The following is a 22,718-nucleotide window of genomic DNA, read 5'->3' as shown; positions in this document are numbered from 1 at the left end:
CGACTCTCTGCTGAGTGATGGGATTGAGTCAATGAAAGTTCTTGAAACATAATGCCTGGTGATAACATCATGTATTTGATTTTGATAGATAAGTTCAGAAAGTTAAACCAGAATAAAACTCTGGGGAAAAGTCCATGCAGAATGAGAAAGTGCTACAGCAGTGTTACAGTTCGGGAATGCACACGCTCTGCTTGCCACAGGGCCTGTGGAAGTGTCCTGTGACCAGAAGCATAAGGCAGAATAGTATGGTTAGCACCCCACTCAGAACTGTGATGGACAGAAACGTTTCTGCTGAAGGACTCTGTAATATGTGGGGTAAAAGGCTCACTTTGCTCTGTTCACAGACAAAAGCTGAAAGTGCTATTTCTAGAACCATTCAATTGCATCTAAATGCAAACTTATTATATATTTCAGTGTGTCGCTATGTTTAGATTTAGCATATATTCACTGTTGCATTCAGTTTTTCTCTATAATATTATGATATAAAATGTTGCCATTGAATGGAAATAATGATGTTATATATTACTTTATCAGTATCCTCTAGGCAATAAAAATAATCAGAAGGATAATCGATTAATGTCACTATTTTTTGCAGATGGAACATCAAAAAATACGAACCAGAAGCAAATTTCACTTCACTTCAAATTTCACTTTAATTCACTATTGGGGGACATTATTGTATCCCCAATCTCTGAATCATTTTTTGTGATATTTTTCGTGTTTGTGTAATAGTGCTCAAGGGAAAAGGCATCATTATCCTCATAATCAGAGCTGACCAGACTCTCCAAACTCCAATGTGGTTTTTCCTCAGTAATTTTTTTTCCTGGAAATCTGATATGTATTTCTCCCTCTTTGTAGAATATACATAAACATTTGCACTCACAAAAGAAATTCATTTTTCATTGATCGTGTAACAAAAGTGTGTTTTATCTTAATGTTTGGGCACATGGAATTCTTTTTCCTGACAGTGACATTCTGTGACACGAGTGTGGCCACTTATGAGATTCTGAGGTGTCCTCTCCTTATAGGCACCAGCTCTGCATCTGGCTGATGATGACTGACTGTGGGATGAATGGAGTTCCCGTCAAGTTGGGGCAGATGTGCCATGTTTACTCTCTGCCTCTTTGTGGATCTAACTAAATGAGTCACTTCTGAGACATCCTCCCGGTGTTCAAGCTGTACTGTGGGGATACTTTCCTGCAGGAGATTCCTGTCTTTACAGTTCCTGTGCTGTTTGTTATGATCCCCTACCCAATACTTGGCTCCTACAGTAAAATTTTTTCCACCAGCCTGAAGTTGCTATTAGCAACAGGATGAGCCCACACTTTCTCTACTTGCTCTTCTCACAGCATAGTTGTGGCTTTGTTCCACTAACCAAACATTCATGACCCAAATCCAAACATTCTTCCAGGACAGACAAATGTCTCTCTCTTTTGTATATCATTGTCACCCTGATGTTTAATTCCATGATATACATTCTGAGGAATAAAGGTGACAGGATGAAAGTGGTACCTTAATGTTCAATGGATCAGTCACTGATTTGAATGCATTTTCTTTCCCCCCACTTAACTCTGCTTGTGTCTGAGTAAAAGTTAGTTTGTATTTTCTTTTTCTGCTTCACAGTGAATTGAATGTCTTTACTTATTCTTGAAGTTGTTATTTTCCACTGAACTTTCTAGTATCCCAAATGGTAATATTTCCAATAAGAAACTAATATTTAAAAAACCCTATGGTTAGTGGACTCCTCTCTGTCAGCAAAAAATTGCTGCTCATTTGAAACTATTTACAGAAAAAGTACAGTATCTTTTCTCTAGTAATTCATGCCCCAATATTCCCTACAAAATCATAGTGTATATCTTGGCTCCTCTCTCCATTCGTTGTTATTATTCAATTAAAAAAAGTCAGCCAGTAAAAAAAATACTATATATGGAAAGCCTTTTGAGAATAATTGCTGAATGACTGTAGAACATGAATAGGTTTGAATATGTAAAAGTTTGCAGTGTAAAAAAGATGGCATTTTAACAAGTTACATTGATTTAAATTAGTATAAATGTGTATAAAGTGACCCTTGCTTCACATAATTAACACAAATATTCAGATAATCTTTAAGACTAAATATTAAGGGCAGCATGACTCTTTTCCAAAGTAATATCTTTTATGGCCTTGACTGTGAGAAAAGTAGTTTTAGTAAGATTAGTAGCCATAGTGGAAAGCATTGCTATGTAGAATGGAACTGACAAAGAAGTATTCTTCATGCAAAGAAGGAATTCAGAGTGAAATGTTTAATGCAAAATGCTGTATACACCACATATAAAGGGCTGCTCTAAATTCAAAACACAGACATTAGAGAGAAAAATTGACAGGAAACCTGAAGGGAAGTTTCCCAAAAGAGGGTAATCCAAATGACCAAGAAAATGAAAATAACTCATTAGCAACCAGTAAAAGGCATATTAAAATCAAATGAGATCTATAACACATTCCTCAGAAACACACATTTTTTTAAAAAAAATAAATAAATCAGTACCAACCATGCCACAGGGGTAAATGGTGTGGACTGACAGGAGCTCTCATGGATGCAGGAATGTGCACCAAGATAGCACCTTAGCCGACAGCCTGCTTCTATCTAGAAAATTCTTTAATTTTATTTTACTTTATCTATTAATTACATTTATTGGAGTGGCATTGATTAATGAGATTGTGTACATTTCAAGTGTACAGTTCTATGATACATCGTCTGCATATTGCACAGTGTGCCTACCACAAGATTCCTACCACCCAATTTACATCTTCCTTCACCACTTATTTGACCCCCTTTACCACTTACTACTAACCCACCCACCCCTCTTCCTTCTAGTCACCACCACACTGCTGTCTGTGCCTGAGTTTTTGTTTGTTTGTCTTCTTTGTTCAGCTGTGGTTTTCACTTTCACATCCCACGTATGAGTGATATCATATGGTTCTTGACTTTCCCTGTCTGAAATGGACTGGACTTGAATACAGAACACACTGTGGGCAGTGGCCTGCATCCTGGCCCTAGTGCAGACAACATTGGACTTTTTCCATTGTGAGATGGATGAAGATGGGACATCAGGAAGTCAGGAGGGGAACCCCTTAATTCTACCTCATAAAGAAATCGTACCACAGACCCCCAACCTCCCATGCGTGTCTCAAGAAATCCTTTTCCTTTAGACACCGCAGTAACTTGTTTTCCACCAGTAACAATGCCACACTTCTATTTTTCCTGAAACTATATCAGGAAACTTAATTGCCCTTTACCTCAAAAAAATAATCAACAACAAAAATATATTCCAGAGTGGCGATACTACTGAATTTTGGGGGAAAAATGAATCAAACCTATTCAAGGACTTACTCCAAACCAGGCCACATATATTTTCCAACAAATAAGGAAATAACATCCATGACCAGTTAGGATCACTAGTCATGGCAAAGCAGTCTTCTTATTGCAATCACTGGGAAAATTCGCATAAATTAAAAACTTGTCTTTTAGAGACATCAGAGAATTCTGGGAGAAAAAAGTATATGTGACAATATCAAAATTAAGGTTCATAAACCCAGAAAGTGATAGCCCAGCAAGTGATTTTTTATATTTAGTTGGATTATAATCTGTGGCTGATGCAATATCATGTTACTGAATCACTTCATATGTCTGCAAATTTTGCTGATTCATTCAAAAAGTGAACAAAATTGTGATGTTGGTGAATGGTGCCTGCTTCCTCTTTATACATATAAGAGACACGGAAAATGTCTAGTTTTTTAACTAATTCCTTGTTCAAATTAAATTTTAATTATTTACAATTAAAGTTGAGTCTAAATGTTTAAAAATACGTTGTTACCTTTTCTGTGAAATGTTTCTTCACCTGTTTGGTTTGGGTTTTTTTTTTTTTTTTTGACTGATCCTCAGTATTTAAGAATAAAAGCACTTTATTTGAGATATTATTTGTAATTACTTTTCCATTCTATCAATCTATTTGACTTCACTTTGGGGGTTTGTTTCATTTTATAATACAGAACTATTTATTTTGCAAAGAATATTTTTAACTTTTGTGCCCTGCTTTCTAAATTTTGGGTTATAGTTAAATTTTTCTTACTCCAAAATTATTAAAAATTTTTCACAGGGACCAGAGGGGAGAGGGGAAAGAATTTCAGGGGAAAGTGAGAAGGATTCACAGGAACAAGTATAAAGGACACATGGACAAAAAGTAAGGTGAGGGGTAGGCTGGGATGGGAGTATAAGACAGAAAATTGTACTTGAACAATAATTAAATAAATTTTAAAAATGAAATACATAGGTATAAATTACAAAAATAATACAAAGGCAAATAGGTTAATAAACTAATTTTTAGCAAAAAAAATAGAAGACCTTTATCATTTCACTTTCTAATATTTAAACTTGTGTATTATTGGGAGTTTTTCTTGCTGTAGTATAAGGGATTAGGAAAAGTTTATTATTTATTATTTTTTTCTAAGGCTGCTAAGTTCTCCCAGTAGTAGTAGTCCATAACTGGCCAATTTGGTGAGCTCTCTTTGTTGAATGATACATTCCCATTTGTATTTGAGCCTTTTTCTGAAATGTATACTCTGGCACCAGGAGATCTCTCTAGCCATGCATGATACTACACTGTGCTAATAACAAAGCTTAGAACCCCGTGTCAGCCGAGCCACTTGGATGCACACCTGCAGTAGTCTGCCTTGCCTGCCCCTCCCTCTGGTGCTGTGCTGTGTCACCTCCTGCTACTCTGAGGCATCTCACTGCCTACTCCTCCCTGGCCTTCCCTGATGGCAAATGACTCCTGATATTTGTAAGAAACTCTCCTAGTCACTCTCCCATGTCACATGACTAAAAGATTTTCCTGTTTTTAAGTGTGTTTTCCTCAGTAGCGTAAACCTTTAGCAATGACCATTTACTATATAAAAGGGAGCAGCATCTTGTTTTTGTCATGAGAAATTTATTCCAACCCAAGATTCTTAAAACAATGTAAGCATTGAACAAAACATGTCTTTCCCACAATTGAAGCCTGTTTACTTGGCCTCTTTCCTATCATCTCAGCTGGACTTTCACTGGACTCTCATTTTATTAGAAGTAAAGTTTGAAACTATTCACAACTTAAAGATGTTAGATGAATTAAATGATGGCAATACTCTTCAAAAATAGGAAAAACTTCCTCCTTATTAATATTAATCTTGAGTTAAAATTTTAAATTTTGGATTATGTTTAACAAATACAATCAATGACTAAATCTCAGGTTTGCTCTGGTGGTCATGAAGAAACAGATGCATGAGTTCTGTATATATAAATAATAAGTGTCTGTCTTCAGAACACTTATTACAACTGTTACATGGGCCAGGTTTTAGTAATCAAGGAACCAGTTAGAAAAGAATGTTTAAAAAAAATAAACAAGTTTGCCTTGTCTGGTGTGGCTCAGTGGATTGAGCACCAGCCTGCAAACCAGAAGGTCACTGATTTGATTCCCAGTCCAGGCACATGCCTGGCTTGCAGGCCAGGTGCCCAGTTGGGGACCAATTGATGTATCCTGTTTTAAAAATATTTTATTTATTTTAGAGAGGGGACAGGAAGGAGGAAGAGTGGAAGAGAAACATCAATGTGTGGTTGCCTCTCATGGGTCCCCCACTGGGGACCTGGCCTGAAACCCAGGCATGTGCCCTGACTGGGAATCCAACCTGCGACCTTTTGCTTCACAGGTCTGCGCTCAATCCACTGAGCTACACCAGCCGGGGCTGTATCCCTTGCACATGGATGCTTCTCTCGCTCTCTCCCTCCCTTTCCACGTCTCTAAAATAAGTAAGTAAGTAAGTAAGTAAATAAGTAAGTAAATAAATAAATAAATAAATGGAATCTTTCTTGAAATCCTTGTAAGAAAAACAACTTTAATATTTCCATCTAATGGTCACAGAGGCTCTATACAGAGCACTTATATTAAATAAGGTAAAAATCGAATGTGTGTCAATATTGGATGGTCTCAAGTAGTATTGCTCAGCATGCTCTTGTGTCTAAAAAATAAGGTGCACTGAGCACTCTACTCCACGGAGAGACTGAGGAAGGGGAATTCTGGGTAAAGTGAGAGCTTTCAGGGAAAAAACACACACAGCAAATCAGACAGTGCCAAAAGTATTGTTTTAATTAAAAATGTAAATGTGTCAGGTGGAAGACACATCCCTGGGGCAGAGATGACTACTTTTATTTAAAGAGCATCTTTTGTTTAGAAACAACACACTCTTCTAAGGTGCATGAAACAGTGATTTCACCTACATTAATTTAAATATTTAAACCCTCTATAGTGAGAAAAATCATCTACATCCCAAATAAAAAAGGTAAATATCAACTACTTTATACTGATACTAAGCTTTAGTATGTTTTTAAATTTAAAGTTAATATTTAACTTATAGTAGGATATGTGTCATTGCAGTGAAGCAACTCCTGCATATTGTAATTCTGTTAAATGCAATGTATACAGAAATGATAAATAATGATGTGAAATCACTTCAGAATACTGAAAACCGTAATACTGAAGAGTATTTTCTAGGTATAGATAATACTATAGAAAACTTCATTTTCAGCAAACATGTAACAAATAAGTTTAATATTTATGCTTTCAGCTTGATATTGTAATAGGAGATTTGAAGTAGAACAATCCATGAAACAAATGTCTAGTCATTAGAAAATCCAAAGAACATTTGTTTTAGTGGAAACAAAAGACAAAATTGAGTACTATGCAATATAAAAAGTTTAGTATTTTACTAATTTCAAGACTTAATTTCACATTTTATATCAAATATATAAATATAGCTGAAGCTTAGGTAACTTCTTATATGCAACGAATTGAAACATTCTTTTAATTATTTAGATTTATTCAAGAAATGAAGGCTGGAATTTCAATAAAACTATTAAAGATTGAATTTTATTTCCTTGAATAATAAGAACTTAAACATTTATAAGAAAGAATAGTAATGTAGATAATCTTGTTAAAACACAGAAAAGTAGATGTATTTTTTCTACCTTGTTCTTCTCTAGAGAGAAACGTGCACATATCTTGCATATTTTATGTTATAAATATATGATTTTATTACCAAAGATTGGTTTTGTGCCATTACAAATATATATGTGTGTGTATATCATATAATGAAGATATGCATATATATATACACATATATATATACATATATATACATACATATATACATATGTATCTTTAGCACCAAAAGTCACTTGATTGAAGTAATGAGTTAAATAACTTGCATTAAATGCTTCTGTTCATATATGTGATATGTAAAAACTGGATTACCCCCAGGCTGGTGTGGCTCAGTGGGTTGAGTGCCAACCTATGTACCGAAAAGTCACTGGTTTGATTCACAGTCAGGGAATATGCCTGGGTTACAAGCCAGATCCCTGGTTGGGATGTGTGAGAGGAAACCAATTGATGTTTTTCTCCCTCTCTTTCTCTCTTCCTCCCCCTCTAAAAACAAATACATGAAATATTTTTTAAAAGTTGGATTACATTGTAGTTTAACTCTTTTCTCCCTTTGAAGAATAATGATTTCACTTAAAAAGTGTTTCATGTTTACTGAGTTTTGGAATCAGGCATGTTCTAAGATGTATATTGGTCTCAAGTAGAAAAATACTCACAGTCCTCATCTCTCAGATCACTTAGTGATAGTAAGAGAAAAAGGCTTCCAAAAGGAAGTATCCAGATTGCAACACTAAAGACTGGATAGTGATGTCTGATCTTAGAATTAGTTCCACAGATTAGAGATAAGAATATAAACAAGAATACTGGCAGAGAACTCATGAAGAATTTTAGAAAACTCTAATAACTGCTTTAAGATGTCATTCCTTTCCTAAATTAAACATGTGATACACAGATAAAGTAAATTAGAGGGTATTTTTTCACCCAGTTTAGACCACAGAGTAAAATGTAGAAAAATAAAATCTAGTTTGTAATAAAAACAATAATAGCTAGTATATACAAATACTTTTAGAAATGTGAGGAGTTCTTCAAGTTGCTTTTGGATACATTAAGTGAATTAATCCATGTTACAATCCTAAGTATTTATATGTTTGTTAGCCGACTATAAACTCGAGTGAACTGTGGCACAGAGTATTAAGTAATGTGCAAGAGGTCACACAGCTGGCAGGTGGGGAAACCATAATTCAAATCCTGTCCATCTTGGTAGAATTACATTCCCCATCCACGACACTATAGTTACCCTGTATTTAGGGGACATGGTTCAAACACACCAGGACAGAGAAGTGAAAGGCAGCGCTAGGACACATCTTGAGCCTAGGGATGCTTGGGATGTGATATCTAAGGAGGACCACACTTTCAGGATGGTACAATGCAGAATCAGCCACTCTTGAAAGTGAGTCAGTGCCTCTCAAATTTTATATCCAAAGGTGTCACTCACTGTTACTCCAGTCCTGGTCCTGGTGAAATAAATGGAAAGCAATGGGAAAAAGTAATTACCAACAAGGAACTCAATAACTATTAAGTACAATTTTACTAGGCAATGTGTTACAATCCTGAGGAATAAAAATTTAAGAATATAACTCATTCATAATTATAATTATGGAACCATGACCAATAACAGATTAAAAGTGATAGGCAATTTTACCAATCATATTATTGGAAGTAAAACTTAGAAAATGTAAACAATTGCTTAATTTCACAGAGTTTGGACTTTGGATTCACACTCAAGTCCAATAATTAAAAAAAATCCTACGCTCTGACTTGCCATCATAAAACGTTTGTGCAAATGTTCCAATTTTCTTAAGACATCCAAATTAAAATAGCAATACATTGGGGGAAAACACTTTTGTGCAAATGATCACAGCATCTGTCATTAGTCAGTGTCAGTATCTTTACATCTAAAAATAAAGTGAGTTTAGAAATCGTCACCTAAGTGCTGTTTTCAAAGAACAACAGAAATCTTGGAGGGGCACTCAGCACACTGGGTAAACATCCCAGATAAGATATTTCCCCTCTGCCCACACACATGCACACAAGTAACCAGGTAACACACACATTCTAGGCCAGTTCTGTGTGTCCAGGGTTTCTGTCTTTCCTGCTTCTCTCTGCATCTGTGTTCTCATGCAGATTTTCCAGAATAGAGTTCTCTTATATCCCCCACTCAGTCTTCTACTAAAAATAATTTGTTTTATTCTGCTATATGCAATAAAATTCTCTCTCTCTCTCTCTCTTTCTCTCTCTCTCTCTGTCAGCTACCTAATAATATGAACTGTATAATAAGGACATATATCTTCAAAGTAATTAAATGATGGAAGAGAAATGAAGGGTTGCAATAGGCAGTTGAAAAAGTATAAGGAACATAACTTTTTTCTTTTTCTATTAAATACGTTTGATATTCATTGTTGTTCAAGTACAGGAAGATAATTTTTTTAATATAAATCTGGATTGTGAAGAAGCATAAGTCATGAAAAAGGAGATTATATGGCAAAGCTGTGGGTCTGTCTTCAACGACTCCCAATTTCTCAGTGTGTGTTGAGCAAGACATAGTTTGGTTTAGTCTGGGCTGTATTCAGAAAATATGAACAATGATCTTAAATATAATTTAAGGGGGTTTTACAGTGATAATTTGTAATATCTACACTGAGTAAATGAGAAATGTATTAATTGGAAACCACTGCAGTGATCATGAATCCAATCTGCAAGTCCAGATACAATTTAAAGAAAAGGCATTCATCCATGAGGGTAAAAATAAAAGCACACTGTTAATTTCCTCTGTCCACAGATGAAGCACCAAGAAAAACCACCAGAGGGAAATCTGACTAAACCAATGGAATTTGTTCTCCTGGACTTTGCTGATGTTCCCCATCTCCAGTGGTTTCTCTTTGGGTTATTCTTAATCATCTATATCATGATATTGGTAGGCAATGGCACTGTATTTCTAATAACAAAACTGGACCCTGCTCTCCAGACCCCAATGTATTTTTTACTGGGCAATTTTTCCTTTTTGGAAATGTGCTACGTGTCAGTTATTCTCCCCAGAATGCTCATGAATCTTTGGACCCAGAGAAGAAGAATATCTTTAGTTGCCTGTGCTACACAAATGTGCTTCTTCCTCATGCTGGGTGTCACTGAGTGTTTGCTTCTGGCCATCATGGCCTATGACCGCTACGTGGCCATTTGTCACCCTCTACACTATCCCCTAATTATGAACCACAAGGTCTGTGTCCGGCTGGTGGCTGGTTCTTGGCTGGGTGGCGTTCCAGTCCAAATAGGGCAGACATTCCTGACTTTCTCTCTGTCCTTTTGTGGTTCTAACCTCATCAACCACTTCTTCTGTGACATCCCCCCAATAATCAAGTTGGCCTGTGGGAACACCACTGTAAATGAAATGATGGTCTACATAGTTGCTATGATGTTTGTCACAGTTCCCTTTCTGTTGATTCTTCTATCCTATGGCAAAGTCATCTCTACGATTCTTAAACTGCCATCAGCCACAAGTCGGACCAAAACCTTCTCCACCTGCTCATCACATCTTATAGTGGTGACACTGTTCTTTGGATCAGCCACTATCACATATTTGAGACCCAAGACCCAAGACTCAGGAGGAACCAACAAAGTGCTTTCTCTTTTTTACACTATCTCAACTCCCTTATTTAACCCCATGATATACAGTTTAAGAAACAAGGATGTCATAAAGGCACTGAAGAAACTGCTATATAAATAATTTACTTCACTTATAAAAAATGAGTCTATTTACAGGAGTTGATTGATGTCTCACAGATCTTTAATAATATTTCAAGAGCTATTTATCTTAAATTCAATTTATCTATTTCCAAATTAAAAGTTAGTTAAAACTTTGAGAAACTTTCTGACTTTGGTTATACAGTTATAGAAGTGTTCAGAAATAGTGAATCATTCTTAGGTAAATGTTGTAATTTTACTGTGAAATGTTCCTTCTCAGTAAGAATTTTTGATAAGGATCAATGTAATGGATTCAATTATGATATAGTCTCTGCTATATCATGTACTTGAAACTATGTCACTCATTTTCATAATTTGTCACGGAAGCTTTTTTATGCCAGGCTTCTAGTAGAATATTAATTAACATTTTATGTATATTTAGGCCTAGCAATGACTCAATAGAGAAATTATGTTTTTAGAAAAAAACATCTTTTTTAGGAATGTACTTGTATACAATAAATGATGTTGCTACAATGATAACAGTGAATATTAGGCAGTGTTTATGTGTATATCAAATATTTTATATAATATAATTCACTGATATGATAGAACAACTATTATTATTAAAATATTTGCATATAATAAGAAGAGCTTGGAATAGTCATAGGAATGTTCACAAGTTACTGTTTTTAAGTATATTTTCTTAGAGATAATAAATGGAAGAGGAAATCTAAGGAAAAGGAAATAAATGTTTATAAAAGTGAGCATCTCTTATAAAAACACAGGTATCACACTCATACTTTGTGCACCAAGCATGCACACACATTAGTATTGATCAATAAGAATATAATCATCAATGTTAACTATGGGACTCTCAGAGTAAATAATTTCATTACTTTTCTTTGTTTTACTGGAATTCTGCATTGTATTACAATAAACATATAGTATTTATGTACTCATAGAAAGGAGACAATAATCTGATTCATTGTGAGTAAAATCACAACACTATGTGTGGGTTTTTCTGTGGATATTATTTTCAAACTTGAGTGTTTAGCTAATGAGCCCTTGACAGAGACAGGCAACAGATCCCTGCGGGATCAGAAAGAATGTGATGAAGCTTGCAAAGTTCTTCAAGTTTTTTCCAATTAAAAGTGTGTCAATTTTGCTTGCATTTACATGGGAATGACTCACTCCACCTACATAGACAAGAGCAATACTACTTTCTTCCTAGAGGAAAACAGCCAGATGATGTATGAACAACCTTTGTATAAACCTAGGGAAAAAATCATCTTGGCTGAGAGCAAATCAATCAATTAATGAATCACCGAGATTCTAAGAAAAATTCAGCTATCAGAAACTATAAAAATCTAATGGGAATGAGTGCATACAGGGGGAAAAAAAAACCTGTAATAACAACAAAAAACTCCAAGAAAATTTGCAAGCAGGAATTGCATAACCCTAAAACTATCATAGGTGGGAAGAACTGAGACAGAAATGGAAAAGTCCTTCATTTTCATTGCCCTTCCAGTATAATACAAAAAAATGTTTGAGAGAGAAGAGATAACTAACAAAAAGAAAAATATTTGTAATTATTAATATCTCTAGTAGATATTTTTTATTGTTGTTCAAGTACAGTTGTCTTCATTTTCACACCACCGCCAGCCCCTACCTTACCTGTCCATGCCTCCCACAATTACATCCACCCTCTGTGGCTCTGTCTATGTGTCTTCCATACATGTTCCTTGATGGACCTTCCCTTATTTTCTGCCATTATTCCTCTCCCCTTCCCCTCTAGTAACTGATAGTTTGTTCTTTATTTCAATGTTTCTGATTATATTTTTCTTTCTTGTTTGTATTGTTGATTAGGTTCCACTTTTAGGTGAGATCATGTGGTATTTGTTTTTCACCGCCTGGCTCATTTTACTTAGCATAATGCTCTCCAGTTCCATCCATGTTCTCATTAAGAGCAGGAGCTCCTTCTTTCTGCTGTGTATTATTTCATTTTATAAAAGTACCACTCAGTTACTGGAGTAACATTTTTTTATCCACTCAGTTATTGCCAGGCACTTAGCTTGCTTAGTATTTTCTTATTTTAACAATCTCTATAATTTTGCTAGTAACATCCTTACTTTCATGCCGCATTTTAATAATTAGTGTCATCTCCATTGTTCTTGATTACATTTCCTAAGTATTTGTCAATTTTTTCAAAGAACCAAGCTTTTGGTTTGGTTGGTTCTCTTTATTTATGTTCTCTATTTCATTTTTCTACTCTAATAGTTATTTTATTCCTCCACTTGCTTTTAGTTTAACATTTTGTTCGTTTTCTTATTTATTAAGGTGAGATCTTTTTCTTTTACAGCATAGGTATTCACAGACATAGTTTTTCTCTGGGAACTGCTGTTTTCACATTCCCTTAGTTTGGTGTGTTGTATTTTCATTCCCATTTGTCTCAAGATATTTTCTAATTTCCTTTGTGTTTTTCCTTTGACACATTGGTTGTTTAACAGTATGTTGTGTCATTTCTACATATCGGTGAATTTTTCAGTTTCCTTTATGTTATTACTTTTTAATTTCATCCCTTTGTGGTGGGAATAGATACCCTAGACGATTCAATCATTATAAATTTATTGAACCTTGTTTAGTGACCTAACCTGTAGCTGAGCCTGAAGAATTTGTCATGTTCACTTGAGAAGAAGGTGTATTCCAGTGTGTTTGGGTTATACATATTTTAGTTCTAGTTGGTCTATAGTGTTGCTTAAATACCCTATTTACTTAATGATGTTATCTCTAGTTATTTTATATATTGTTGAAAATTGGATATTGAGATCTATAACACTTATTGTAGAACTGTCTATTCTCCCTTTAATGTCAATTTTTACATTTGTATTTATAATGATATCTCTTTTTATGGACTGATATTTTATCATTGTATATGATCTTGCTTTTTCTCTTGTGAAATTTTTTTGTCTAAAAGTCTTATTTTTTGTCTGATAATAACATAGCCATTCTATTTCCCCAGTTACTGTCTGCATGTAGTCTTTAAATTAAATAGCAAAGAAAAAGTTACAAACCAGAAACACCAATATCAGCTGTGGAGCACCACCAGGATGGACGCCTGAGCCTAAAGAATGCACCCAAGTCACAGATGCAGGCATCTGCACTGGAGGCCTGCAGAGCAAGCAGCTCCAGGGAGACAGAAGGGGACTGTTTAGTTATTCTGTGAGGGGCAAGTATTTATGAGTGTGTGAGAAGGTAGATTTCTTTTGTCACTTGAAAATACATTCTCAAAGTCTTACTGGAAATTTCATCTCAAGGTTGGGATGCTGGTTTTTTTTGGAATTAGTAAACATATGGCTGTTATTTCTTGTCTATTTTTAACTGTTTAAGTATTCTATTTGTTTAACCCTCAAAAATGACATCTATTATTAGTCCCACTTTGAAGATGAGAAAAATTGAGGCTAAGAAGGATTAATTAACTTATTTCAAGGTAAGAAAGCATATACATGGTGCAGCTTAGATTGGAAAGTGGATTTGTGTCTATCCACTGTCTATGTGCTCTAACTAAGCTATTGATCATTTTAGTGAGCTAGTTATAACTGAGGTTTCTCAGTTGTTTGCTGCATCATCACTGTTCTGCTCAAGGAATTTGTAGCTAGTAGTTAGTGACAGTGAAAGAGTGTAGTGTACTTGAGTACATGTTTGGAAAAGTGTGATGGATTGAGTTAACTCATAACAGGGTGGAATTATAAATACCAGGTGGGCTCACACAGTTACATTGTGCACAGTTCACCAACAGATGTAGTGCAGCTCAATTCCCAAATTTGCTAATCTTCCCAGACCCTCTCTTACTTATGTACTCTACAGCTTGTTTGATTTTTTTTTTTTTTGGCTTCAGTTTCATTACTTCTATAGAATATCTGCCCTGATCATTCTACCTCCATCCCTGTTTATATTACAAACACTTAGAACTCTTGATTATTTTATAGTGCTCGCCACATTCACTTTTGTAAATAATTGAATGCTTGTTACACAAGATCAGGGACAGTACCTGGGCTGTGGGGGCAGATTTGTGTTTAAATGTCAGTCCTGCCATTACTCACTCCTGGTCCTGTGTAATTTACCTAAACTTATAGCGCTTCAGTTTTCTTATTAGTAAACTAGGAATTGTAATAGTACTCATCACAAAGGATGCTATTATTATAGCATGTGTTTAACAATGGACCTGGTATATGTCACTCAATAGTTATTTTTATTTTTATCATTGAACAACACTGCTTGGTACTCTGAGATGTTCAACAAACATTTATCAGAAAAGAAAAGAAATGAAGAATTCAGGTTATGGCTGTAGTCTGATGATTATCCCAGTCTTTAGATGAATCCTAACCCTGGTGAAAATGTGAAGGGAGAGGTAGTTGGTTGCCATCTTGGCAGAGACTCTGTAAATTAATTATTCTTCCCTGGAAAAAACAGCAGAGAGGTGAGTTGCCCACATGAGTAAAACTCAAGTCTTTATGTTGTGAGAAGTAAAGAAGTTGAAGAGTGGGACCAAGAATTTCTTGGCAGAGTGAACCACAAAGGCAACATCTCCCCCTGACCTTTTCTATAGCTAGATGTGAGTTTCTACAGAAAGGCAGGAGAAGGCAGGTTGAGTCCCAGGGACCAAAGTCTAAGGCTCTGCTCTGAAAAAATGCTTGAAGAATTGTCTTCAATGAGTTCCTTATCCGAGAGACCTTTAATCAACTGCTGGTGGTTTGGTAATTGGATTTGCTTTCCTAGCTTTAAAAATAGTGATTGTGTTCTTAGGGGCTGTAGCAAGGCTATCACATCAATTACTACATAAACACTTAAAACACACAGATTTCTGTGGGTCCTACACAAAGAGAAATGTGCTAGAGCTACTGAAATCTTCCCCATTTCTCCAAAATCAGGTTTCTTTTAAATAAGACATGTGTGTGTCTACTATTTGGGATTCTTATTAGTTTGACAAACAGTCAGGATGACAGGTCCTAGACAAATCGGATGTGGTTATCATTGGTATATAGATGCACAATTTTCTTCTTTTTGATTTTACTTCAGCATTTCTATTTCTGGAAACACTTTGATTTTTTTACAGTAAATTTATATAGGCATGACTTGATTAGAGAAAATCCTGATGGATTTTAAGCATTATTGATTTGGCAAAGAATCAACTCATGACAAGGCAGTAGTTTACAACCATGAATACTGAGTTGGGCCAGAATAATTTATTTTCCTGACCAATTTGTAAAAACAACCTCTGAGTTATTTATTTGTCAGTATTTTTCACTGCTATTTAGCCTAAGAGCCATAATCAACAAATGAGTTTGATAGAAAGTTTAGATTTTAAGTGCAACACTTGTTGGAAATATTATGATACACCTACTTAAATTTTTTTCTTAAAAGATTAGAAAGAATAATATTTATCTTCCCCCATTTTTCTCTTTTCCTCTCTTTGGCTCACCTTTTTTCTCCCCTCCCTCCCTCCCTCCCTCCCTCCTCTCTTCTTCTCCTTTCTTCTCTTCTTCTCTCATTTCAATCCCCCTTCTCACTCTCAACAAATGCTTTATAATGTCTAATATTGGCTGGCATTATGGATATAAAAATAAATAAATCATAAAACTAGTGAGGCAAAACATTCTACAAAGCATTGCTTTGAATAATGAACTGGGTTTAAATTAAGTTTCCTGATTCCTAGAGAATTCTACCCTCAGTCATGGAGTCCAATTTGGAAGGAGTAAGTTTTTCATGCATTGGAATATGTCTGTAGCAAATAAATTAATGAAATGTATAAACAATACATCCCACCAAACAAACAAGGAAACTAAATAATAATTCAATCTTTATGTTCAATATTTTATTTATTTTTAGAGAGAGGGGAAGGGAAGGTGAAAGAGTGGGAGGGAAACATCAATGTGTAGTTGCTTCTCATGTGCTCCTTACTGGGGACTTGGCCTGCATCCCAGGCATGTATCCTGACTGGGAATTGAACTGGGACCCCTTTGCTTCACAGGCCATTGCTCAATCCACTGAGCTACACCAGTCAGGATCAATATATATTTTTTCTAATGTTAGCAATGGTTGTGGTTAGGTGGTACTTATTTTTTATTTTTATTTATATATGTATATATATTTTTTAATACTTTATTTATTTATCTTTTTAGAGGGGAAGGGAAGGAGAGAGGAAAGAAACATCAATGTATGGTTGCTTCTCCTGCATCCCCTGCAGGGAACTGGCCCCTGCCAGAAACTGGCCTGCAACCTAAGCATGTGCCCTGACTGGGAATCAAACCGCAATTGTCTGGTTCACAGGCCATTGCTCAATCCACTGAGCTACACCAGCCAGGGCCTAGGATCAATATTTTTAATTCCTCGCTTAATTTTTAAAACCTGACAGCCTTTTTAACACTTGTATTTGGTTCCCGTGTCCTCTTTTTCTCTTCACTTGGTTAGAGTCATTTTTCAGAACCTTTGCCTTAAGAGGAAGTTTTTGTAACTTCTCTTAACGATACTTGCGTGGGAATAATAAAATCACATAACAACAGTAACAGTTAAGTTTAAAATGATTTCTTTCACAGAAGTTCTAAATGTAGCATATTTATCCCTCCTTTTAATAGGTGAAAAACTGACACAATAAGAGATAAATTAATGTTATAGTTAATAAGGGGTAGATTTCAGGCTCCCAAAGTAAATCTTTGGATTTTATGCCTGTTTCTCTTTCTTTGTTTTGTAATGCATTTCTACTTTTCCATTTCTCTTTTATATTGTCTTTCACAGTTTATTCTCTTTTGACTCCTTTCCCCTTCTTTTCCTCTCACTAAATGTGTGGTGAGTGACTACTATGATTATTATTTTGAGCAGCACTAAAGGTACAAAATGAATAAGATGAGATGAGTGTGGAACAAGGTGTCAAGAGCTGTAATGGACCATCACCACAGTCTCTGAGATTGGAAGGAGGTAGCAACACAATTTTTGGGTCTTGAGGAAGCACAGAAGCTGCAAGGCAGACAAAGCAGGGAACAGTACAGCCCATGAGAGGATCTTTATATGTCTTTGAGTCTTGTTATATGACTTAGACTAATAGAACAAACTGCATTTTCCACATGTAAATATATTCAGCAATTTTGGAGTAAAATATATGCACCTTTGGGTATTTGTGAATGTGCCACATATGTGTCCACATCATCGACTGGCTCTTAAAACTTGAGGCATAGTTTTTGATCTTCTTTTTCTTAGATACGTTCCTTTAACATTTTATATAATAAGGTCTTGGTGATGATGATCTCCTTTAACTTGACCTTATCTGGGAAGCACTTTATCTGCCCTTACATTCTAAGTGATAGCTTTGTTGGAACTGAAATAACATAATCAATAAAATATATTTTTTAAAAATTTGAGGCACAGTATTTTTCTGTTCTTATTTTTAAAGTCATACATTTTGTTACAGAAAACGTAAAAACACACTAGAAATTATAAGGAATAAAATGAATAGCACCTATATTGTTATCTATGTAATAGATATGGATATAAAAATAAATTAATCATGAAACTGGTATGTCTCAACATTCCTACTTTGTCCTTATCTCAGAGAGTGTTTGCCTATATTTGGACTCACATGACCCACTTTTTCAGGAGTTGAAATGATACACTCAAATCATAAACTGTATGCATGAAGTTGTTCTCCATCCCTCCGATAACCTGAAGTTTCACAATGCTGTGTGAAGACAGACCAGCATAACTGTCTAGGAATCATGAGGTTGTAAACGCCATTTCACTTTTATTGCTGTGAAACACAAACTGGAAAATATTTATCTAAATAATTCATACACAATTTTCTCTATCATCAAGATGTTGATTTCCTATTTGTTTGTTAATAGTACAAATTCTTCTGGCAATGAGTATTTTGGCTCTCTGTTCATAATTAAGGTAATCAAAGTGGAGGGAGGAGGGGATAATGGCAGAAGGAAGGGGAAAGTTGTCAAGGAACATGTATAAAGGACCCATGTACAAAGGCAGTGGGGAGAGTTGAATGTGGAAGGTTAGGGTGGGTAAGAGTAATGGGAGAGAATAGTGGGAAGAGTAATGGGGGGAAATGGAGACAACTTAATTGAACAATAACTAAAAAAAGAGTCAGAATTTTTTATGTTTCAGGACATTCATATTCATTTTGAAATTCCTGACAATTTGAAAAGTAATATTTTTATGAAAGACAGATGAATCGGATTTCCTGTAAGCACAGCCAACGTCGGTCACATGGGAAGTCTGATGTCCAGTGATGCTGTGTGTGTTACCAGCTCTCTGTGTTTGCAGAGGTGGCATCAGTGCACAGAGGACAGGGAGAGGCTCCACAGCCCAGAGCATGGATTGAATAGCTCTCTCATTAAAAAGGTAACTCAGGGAGTGCATTTATCAGTAGGATTATGAACTGGGCTTTGGTGGTGTGAAAATTCAGTCTTTTAAATGTTCTCCTACGTAATCCTCATACTCAGCCATGTCCTTTTGATTACTAAAGTGTGTGGGGCTTAATTCAATTCTATAATGGTCTTATGAATATTTTTGTATGATAAAGATCCATGATAAAGTTACCTTTCTAACATCAGTATTCTTTTTTTAATTTTAATTTTTAATAACAGTTTACATTCATTATTATTCTGTGTTAGTTTCAGGTGTACAGCAAAGTGGTTAGAAAATCATGCACTTCAGTATTCTTGGAAACTAATTTTAAGTGATAATATTTGGGCATATTTTAATAGGCAGATATTTCTCAATTTCATTACAGATTCAATTTATATGTTTGCTAAGCATTGTTAATTATTAAAAATGAGAGGAGATTGTAGTATTGGTAGACCTTGACTAACGTTCAGAAATCCAAGGTAATACTGCAGGAAAGAAGCTCTTCAATTTGTATTTTTCTGTCTGCAGGTTTGCTATAGTTAAATAACCTCACATGGTTTTTATGAAAGGATCAATTCTTCATTAAAATTAGGTGACACATTTATCTGCTGCCTCATTTTCTTTTTCTCATCCAGAGTTTCTTCATGGCACTTTTTATTTCTGAATTTCCCAGAGTATAGATTAAGGGGCTTAACATAGGGGTGATAACAGTGTAGAACACAGGGATTTATCAATGGGTAAGGTAGAAGAAGGTCTCACATATATGAATATACAGGGTACAAAGAAGAGGACCACCACAGTAATGTGGGAGCCACAGGTAGATAAGGCTTTACGCCTCCCTTCCTGGTTACGATTCCTCAGAGAGTACAGAATGGCCCCATAGGAGATGAGTAACAGCACAAAGATGACCACACAGATGCCCTCATCATTGGCAAGCACAATGAGGCCAATAATGTAAGTGTCAGTACAGGCAAGTTTTAATAAGGGGAACATGTCACAGATGAAGTGGTCAATGACATTGGGACCACAGAAGGGAAGGTTGTAAACAAAGAGAAGTTGAACTACAGCATGTAAGAAACCTCCAAGCCAGGCCAACAGCAGCAGCAGAACACACGCTTGTTGGTTCATGATGGTCAAATAATGCAAGGGTTTGCAGATGGCCACGTAGCGGTCATAGGCCATGACCACCAGGAGTAAAATCTCAGCACCACCAAATAAGTGCCCCATGAAAAGCTGGCTCAGGCAACCTTGGAAAGAAATGGTTTTGATATCATACAGTAAGTGTACAATCATATTTGGGGTAAGTGTTGTAGAATAAACAGCATCCATAAATGACAAGTAGCCAAGAAAGAAGTACATTGGGGCAGCCAGGGTTGAGCTGACCATGACTGTCACAACAATGAGTAGGTTGCCTGCCAGTGTCACAATGTAGATGGACAAACACACAACAAATAATATTTTCTGGCCCTGAAGGCTCTCAGTGAGCCCCAAGAGAGTAAACTCAGTGACATTGTTCCTTTGTTGCATAGGTCTTTCTGTATGTCTTATTGCAGGGTTCAGGAGAAAATTACCTGCAAATACAATGATTATTTGTGACTTCCTGAAATTTTAAGATAATCTGTCTATCCATTCAACAAAGAGGCATTATGACTTTTATGTTGCAGTAATTTCTGTGATTGTAAGGATTTAAAGTTGATTAAAACATGGTCCCTAACCTCAGCAATCTTATGGACTAGTGGGGAGGCAAGTATTAGGGATATGTGTGGGAAAAGGAGCCATTATAAAATAAGCCAGTTTCCATCTGAAAAGTAATGGAAACATACATATAGTTATACTTTATACAAAAATAAAAACTGATTACAGGTTTAATGAAAAACTAAAGCAATATTTACTTTATGTTTACTTTCTAATAACAAAAGAGTTGACTTTCTACACTCTACAGGTGGGAGAATCTTCTTATCATTGAAATCCCAAGTAGACAATATCAAATTGTTTTAAGGATTTAGAAATAGATACCATAAAGTCCACAGGGAAGTAGCTTGGGAAACAGATTGATATGTTAGACAACATATAGAGCTAATATCTAAAATAGACATAGAACATTAACAAATTAACAAGTGAAAGAAAAACAAACCGATAGCAAAGTGAGTAAATCACATAAACAGGCAAATAAAAGAAGAATGAATAAAAGTGGCAAAAAGTATAAGATGCTGCAACTCACCCTCAGACAGAAAAATACAAATTGAAGAGCTTCTCTCCTGCAGCAGAAAAAAAAAAGGAGCTCCTACCCTTTGCAACAGCAGGGGTACAACTGGAAAGCATTATGCTGAGTGAAATAAGCCAGGTGGCAAAAGACAAATACCATATGATCTCACCTTTAACAGAAAGCTAAACAACAAAACAATCAAACAAGCAAAATATAACCAAAGACACTGAAATAGAGAACAGGCTGACAGTGACCAGAGGGGTGAGGGGAGGGAATTTCAGGGGAAAATTCGAAGGGTTTACAGGAACAAGTATAAAAGACCCATGGACAAAAACTAGGGCGGGGAGGTGGAAATGGAAGGGAGGGGGGAGAGCTGGGAGGCTGGGATGGGGTGAAAGTAAAAGACAGAAAACTATACTTGAACATCAATTTAAAAAAATACTAAATCTTTTACATTCCCCCAACTGGAAAATCCTATTATCTGTTCATGTGGATTATATTTTCATGAAGAGGGTCCATTAATTTTTCCAGATAATTTAGAATATTTGATAACTCTGCTGCATTTTTCAATATTCCATTTCTTTTTAGCTTGTAGTGTTTCATAGCCTTCTATAGGGACCCAGGCTCTGCCTTATATATGATATATAATTAGAAAAATCCTTCATCCTTGAGCTTCAAATATGCAATACAGAACTTGACCAGATGTCTTGGGTGATACCATTATTAGAAAAGATGCTGACAATATGTGTTATTCCTACCTTTTTAGTTATGGAATGTAGATTATTAGGTAATAAAGAGACCAGAATATATGGTTTTATCTGACAGATACCTCAGTCATCACATCCTCTGTATGAACCAGGCTGGAAACAAAATATTGTGTGTCTCTGACATGGTAGGAAACAAGTAGTCAAGGAAACTCATGCTTCTGCCTCAGTATTTAGGCTAGATTCATATAAAGAGCTAAGGTAAGGAGGCAATGGGTCCTTTTCTAGGGGAATTCACACTGTATTGAAACTTTGTATCTTGAGTTCAACCCCTGTCCTTATTACATGGAGGTTTCTTATATCATCTTAAACTCTTCCCAAACATAACACTATTCATCAAATAATATCAAGCACTTGATTTTATCAGAATTTTTATAATTAATTCTTCCAATTTTGCACATTTTTATAGATTTCATGCATATTTTCCACATCTATCCCACCCCTAGCCCCAATTTATGACTTAAATCTTTTTTTTAATGTAGTTGTATTCAGAGGTGGGGCATTTGGCAAGTGATTTGGTCATGATTGTGGAGTCCTTATAAATAGGATTTGTGTCCTTATTACAGAGACAGACCCCAGAGAGCTCTCTTGTCCTTTATGTCAGGTGAGGACCCAGGGAAGATGGCTGTCTGTGAACTAGGAAGCAAGGCCTCA

The 22,718-nt window shown here is 35.6% G+C and overlaps 1 protein-coding gene and 1 pseudogene across 1 annotated transcript; one reads left to right on the top strand and one right to left on the bottom strand.

Annotated features, from left to right (window-relative positions):
• Positions 1-9,786: 9,786 nt before the first annotated feature.
• On the top strand, positions 9,787-10,728 carry LOC118999786 (olfactory receptor 10AG1-like). The gene has a single exon (XM_037064519.1). The coding sequence runs from the start codon at positions 9,787-9,789 to the stop codon at positions 10,726-10,728; it is 942 nt and encodes a 313-aa protein (XP_036920414.1).
• Positions 10,729-19,707: 8,979 nt separating this feature from the next.
• LOC118999790 (olfactory receptor 4A15-like) lies at positions 19,708-20,621 on the bottom strand (annotated as a pseudogene).
• Between the last annotated feature and the right edge of the window lie 2,097 nt (positions 20,622-22,718).

This window comes from Sturnira hondurensis, unplaced genomic scaffold (genome assembly GCF_014824575.4).
Source record: "Sturnira hondurensis isolate 20B ecotype Veracruz unplaced genomic scaffold, ASM1482457v3 Scaffold0015418, whole genome shotgun sequence".
Lineage (NCBI taxonomy): Eukaryota > Metazoa > Chordata > Mammalia > Chiroptera > Phyllostomidae > Sturnira > Sturnira hondurensis.
This window is presented reverse-complemented; position numbering and strand designations above follow the sequence as displayed.